Raw genomic sequence first — 5,955 nt, forward strand, 5'->3', positions numbered from 1 at the left:
CACAGTTTCAGAGACTAGAAGGCAGGTTTCCACCCAAAGTTAGTAGCTTTCTGACTGCCCAGCAATCCTCAGGTTCCTTGGCTGTCCTTTCACATGGCGATGTCCTCTCTTTTCTCTTCCAGGTTCCCACTGACTTCCTGCTTTGCTCTAAGGCCTTCTCTTTATAAAATCTCCAATATTAGGCTTAAGACCCATCCTGGTACAGTTGGCTACACCTTAACTTAAAATAACATCTTCAAAATGTCCTATTTACAATGGGTCCACACTTACATGAATGACATTAATACTAAGAACTTATTTTTCCTGGGGTAAGTAACTCAATTTGTCCCAGTATGTTTCTGTAAACTAGTGTTTCTCAAATTAGGATTTGTAGACACTTGTGGAGGTCGATGGAAATAGACTTGTAGATTCATAGTTGCCTTATGAAAAATATGTTTTAATTACTCTTTCTTTTTATGATTATGCTTAAAATAAGTATATTCTCAATCTTAATGACAGAAATAGTTAACATTTATTGAGTGCAATCTACATGCCAGATGATGTTCTAAGCACCTTACAGGTTCTACTTCATTAAAGACTCAGAAGACGCTTAAGAGGCAAGATCCCACAGCACGTACACGAGCCTGCACTGCAGCCTGTATTTACACTTTGAGTTTATGCTGTTAAACACAACTCTTCGCTGTTGAATGACTTTGTCCTGACAAAGTCCGGACAAAGGATTTGAATGTCCATATTTATTTGTGTTTGTTCTCATATGACTTAACTATAACAAAAATAATGTTTTGAAACATTAAATTCATGTTTTTAATACCTGGAAATCATAATGCCCTGCTGTCTCTGTTAGTATCATTTTTGGTACAAGTACCAAAAGAGCAAACACAAACTTTTAAATAACAAGTCAGTTTTCTGGCCCACCTATCAGGAATTACAGTGTTGGACTGGACTTCTAGGCTGTTTTATTCACATGGCTTTGACTCCATTTCCTTGTAAATTGTTCTTCAAAGTGTTAGCCCATCCTCAGGCTTTCAGTAAAATGACTAAAGCCATTTCCAACATCACATTCCTACACAGCAATGCCCAAAAAGAGAGTCATCCTTGAATCTCTCATGAAAGAACAACAAAGAATATTCAGAACTCTGAACAAATTCTCATTTCTCATTTGCCTGAACTGAGTGGTGATTTTTGACTCACCCTAATATTTTCATGGATTGCATGGAAATGATAATACTTGTTCAGTTCAGTGGAGTGAAAAGACAAGGCAGCTCATGGCCAAAGCCAACAAACTTGGGATCCTTGGTCACAGCATGGCATGTGGGCCATGCCGGGAGCTGAGTAGGTCAAGTTTCGGAACACAGATAACACCCTCACCACAAATTAGTTGAGTGGCTATGCCTCAGTCAATCACTGACAAGTGTGTGGTGTAACTCCTAGATCAATCAGATCTACCACTAAAGCTCAGAGTAGGGTCAGCCACCCTGAGCACATGGATTCTATGTGAAAATGTGGATACCTGGAAAAGATTGCTGAGCTCTTCAAATGAAAAAAATAAAAATAAAAGAATGAAAATAAAAGGGTGAATAATGGTGATCAGGAAACCAGCAGTCCCCACTCACCTCAGCTTCCCAGTTTTGGCATCCATCACTTTAACAGAAGATACCTAGCACAAAATGGTCCTTACTTAATTCTGAGGACAAAATTTTCTCTTCTTTCTGATGTAAGGAAAATGTTCAGAGATAGATTGTGGTGATGAACGCATAACTATGTTATCATACTGTGGACAGTGGATTGTATACCATGGATGATTTTATGGTGTGTGAATGTATTTCAATAAAACTGAATTTAATAAAAAAAAATTTTTTTTCTCTTTATCTTGGAACCACCCTAAAAACATGAGCCTTGAAAAATCAAGCTTTGATGCAACATACAAATCTTAATAATTTTCAAAACTTTCCCATGTCTACTTGATGGAGGAGCATTGATGGTGTGTAGAATTAATTAATTGGTTTTGGATTCTAGTTTCTGTCTTTGTCTAAGTAGGCAAAAGGAAGACCAAATTCTGTTATCCTGATTATGTCAAGAATATTTTGTAGTGCCCTTGTGACCTAGTTTGCTAATGCTGCAGAATGCAAAACACCAGAGATGGATAGGCTTTTATAAAACAAGGGTTTATTTCACTACCCAGTTACAGTCTTAAGGCCACAAAGCGTCCAAGGTAACACATCAGCAATCGGGTACCCTCACCGGAGGATGGCCAATGGCCTCCGGAAAACCTCTGTTAGCTAGGAAAGCAGCTGGCATCTGCTCCAAAGCTCCAGCCTCAAAACAGCTTTCTCCCAGGACGTTCCTCTCTAGCAAGCTTGCTCCTCTTCAAAACATCACTCCCAGCTGCACTCTTTTCTCTCTTTGAGTCAGCTCATTTATATAGCTCCACCAATCAAGGCCCACCCCGAATGGGTGGGGCCACGCCTCCATGGGAACATCTCATCAAAATTATCTCCCACAGCTGGGTGGGGCACACTCCAAGCAAATCTAACCAACACCAAAACTTCTGCCCCACACAAGACTACAAAGATAATGGCATTTGGGGGACACAATACACTCAATATTTTGTAGTGCCCTTGGTTATCAACCATCATATTTTACATTTTATTCCATTGATATTATATGTCTCTGGCTTTCTTAGCAAGGGTAGGTCATCTTGCTCTCTTGTCAAAGTCCATATTACAGCAAAGATGGACAGTCTGATCAAACCTGACCAATCAGGACTGATGCTGGCCAAAGAGCGGGAACAGGGTGATGGAGAATCCATATAGTCACGATTAAAATTTTATTTACTGAAGAATGAGGATGTTAAGAATGCTTACCCAGAGTATGCTGAAGCATTGGGTAAGGAGTTCCTGAGATGAAGAAGTTAGGTATGTCTCCAAAGTTCAGCAGCAGTGGGTAGAACTTGGATGGAAAGCCTCATCAGCTGGGGGAGATGGTAAAACAGTAACCACAAATGTTCTGCTTGAAGATAACAGACTGCAAATTACACCAGCCAATACACAATGCCCAGTTAAGATGATCTACGCTGCCTAAGATAGCAAAGTATTTAGGGGCACTGAAATATCAGTTGAAGAAATTTAAAACATGCTGGAGAAGAACTAGGGGTCCACATTCTATTTCTTATATAACCAGAATAATGCAATTTGGTCTTCTCCCTGCCTACTGAGACAAAGAATTAAACTATAATTCAAAACTATTGAATCAGACACACCAGAAATGCTCCTTACTTGAGTGGATATCACCTCCAATAATGTAATGAAGGAAAAAATATTTTTAAAGATCTACCTCGAAATGAATCCACATATTAAATCTTCCCAAGTCTTGCTTTACATTTGACAATATCTTAAGGAGCTGTGTTACATGGGACTTTGTAAAGCCCGCAGATGATTTATGGAGAATGAATGAGGGTTCCGAGTTCTCAGGAGCTGGCGGCGGGCGGGTGCCGGGGGGAAGGGAGCGGCGGCGGCCGACGGTGGCTCCTCCCTCAGCCTCCTCAGTGACGTCGGCGACGCCGAGTGGAGTCAGCCGGGAGCTCTCCGCTGAGTGCCAGTTGGCGGCCAGGGTTTAAGAGCTGAGAGCTGGGGACAGGCGCGCCGGACTTTCCGCCGCCCAGAGCCTGAGGCGGGACGGGAGGAGTCGGAAGGACGCGAGGACTCCCGGGCCGGGGAGAAGGTGCGGGATGGCGCGGACCCCGGGGCCCGCTCCGCCGTGTCCCGGAAGCCGCAGAAAACAACTTTCCACCGCTTCTACCGCTGGGACCAGGATCCTGCTGCCGCCACCGACGCCTCTGCCGCTGCTACTGATGCTGTTCCCGCTGCTGCTCCTCTCGGGGCTCTGTGGTGCCTCAGCTCGACCAGTCATCGTGGAGCCCAATGTCATCGCGGTTTGGGGAAAGAATGTGTCTTTGAAATGCTTCATTGAAGCGAAGGACAGTATAACCCAGATTTCTTGGGAAAAGATCAATGGCAAAAGTACACAGACTGTTGCGGTTCATCATCCTCAATATGGATTTTCTGTTGTAGGGGAATATCAGGGAAGAATCTTGTTTAAGAACCTGTCAATGAGTGATGCAACAATTACTCTACATAATATAGGATTCTCTGATTCCGGACAATATATATGCAAAGCTGTTACACTCCCAGGTGGAATTGTGGAGTCCTCAACAACTGTAACTGTTTTAGTTGAACCCACTGTAAGCCTGATGAAAGGGCCAGATTCTTTAATTGATGGAGGAAATGAAACAGTAGCAGCCATTTGTACAGCAGCCACTGGCAAACCAGTTGCACATATTGACTGGGAAGGTGATCTTGGTGAAATGGAATCGACTACAACTTCTTTTCCAAATGAAACAGTGACGATTGTCAGCCAGTACAAGCTGTTTCCAACCAGATTTGCTCGAGGAAGACGAGTTACCTGTGTCGTAAAGCATCCAACCTTGGACAAGGACATTCGATATTCTTTCATATTAGATATAGTGTACGCTCCTGAGGTTTCTGTAACAGGATATGATGGAAATTGGTTTGTAGGAAGAAAAGGTGTTAATCTTCAGTGTAATGTTAATGCAAACCCGCCAGCCTTCAACTTTGTGTGGAGCAGGTTGGATGGACAATGGCCAGAAGGTTTATTGGCTTCAGACAATACTCTTCGTTTTGTCCATCCACTGACTTTCAGTTACTCAGGGGTTTATGTTTGTAAAGTGACCAATTCCCTCGGTCAAAGAAGTGACCAAAAGATCATTTACATTTCGGATCCCCCTACTACTACCACCCTTCAGCCTACAATCCAGTGGCATCAGTCAACTGCTGACATCAGGGATCTAGCAATGAGCCTAAAAAATTGCTCTTCCCATTGTCAACTTTGGTAAGAATTAAGAATGACACAATTGGCACGGTCCTTGCTAGTGTAGTAGGTGGGGCTGTCTTCGTAGTACTCGTAAGTGTTTTGGCTGGCATATTCTGGTATAGGAAAAGACGGACATTTCGCCGAGACTGCTTTGCCAAGAATTACATTCCACCTGCAGATATGCAGAATGATTCACAAATTGATGTTCTTCTAAAGAGTGAGCTCGATTCTTACCCAGACAGTGTAAAGAAGGAAAATAAAAATCCAGTGAACAACCTAATATGTAAAGAGTACTTAGAAGAACCTGAAAAAACTCAATGGAACAATGTAGAAAACCTCAATAGGTTTGAAAGACCAATGGATTATTATGAAGACCTAAAAATGGGAGTGAAGTTCATCAGTGATGAACAATATGATGAAAATGAAGATGACTTAGTTTCACATATACATGGGCCTGTAACTTTCAAGGAGAGAGTTTATGTTGAGCAACCACTAAATGTGACTTAACTATGAAGCAGTGTTTCATTCATGCTAGTTGATCATTTCCAGGTTGTTCATACTTTTTCTTGAGGAAGAACAAGCTTTTTCAAGTTGATTTTCAAGCTCTTTGTATCCAATCTGACAAATAAAATGTAAAATCTGGGTTAAATGTATTTGAGCTGCTTTACAATTTTTTTCAATGCTGTACTACTGTCTCAAGATTTAAATTTTGATGCAGAGTACTTTATTGGTCTGTGGCGCCCAGGTAAGAAGGAAATGTCAATGTTAGGTGTATGGACTTTTTTGGTACAAAAATTAAAAAAAGATAAAAAAAAGGAACTACCTTGGCATTGTGTATTAAATGTTTACCTAAGACTGTAATCTTGAATATAATGTTTGTTAACTGTATACCTCTCAAAATGTATTACCACTAAATGATACTGCATCATAATTGATTATAAAACTAATTAAAATGTTTATATATATATTGTAGTATACAAAAAATATTCAGCTGGATGAAACGCTTGTCCTTTTCAAACATTATTTTCTAAGTTTCTATACAAATAGAATCTTTACCACTGTGTT

At 41.0% G+C, this 5,955-nt stretch overlaps 1 protein-coding gene across 1 annotated transcript; it reads left to right on the forward strand.

Annotated features, from left to right (window-relative positions):
• Positions 1-3,718: 3,718 nt before the first annotated feature.
• LOC119516279 (nectin-3-like) lies at positions 3,719-5,659 on the forward strand. Its single transcript, XM_037812522.1, has one exon. It carries the CDS (start codon positions 3,728-3,730, stop codon positions 4,910-4,912), a length of 1,185 nt encoding a protein of 394 aa, XP_037668450.1. The 5' UTR covers positions 3,719-3,727; the 3' UTR covers positions 4,913-5,659.
• Positions 5,660-5,955: the final 296 nt, after the last annotated feature.

This window comes from Choloepus didactylus, chromosome 2 (assembly GCF_015220235.1).
Source record: "Choloepus didactylus isolate mChoDid1 chromosome 2, mChoDid1.pri, whole genome shotgun sequence".
In the NCBI taxonomy this organism is placed as follows: domain Eukaryota; kingdom Metazoa; phylum Chordata; class Mammalia; order Pilosa; family Megalonychidae; genus Choloepus; species Choloepus didactylus.

Bases quoted from the DNA above. Each gene is read 5' to 3' on its own strand.
- LOC119516279 (XM_037812522.1), top strand. From the start codon at position 3,728: ATGGCGCGGACCCCGGGGCCCGCTCCGCCGTGTCCCGGAAGCCGCAGA.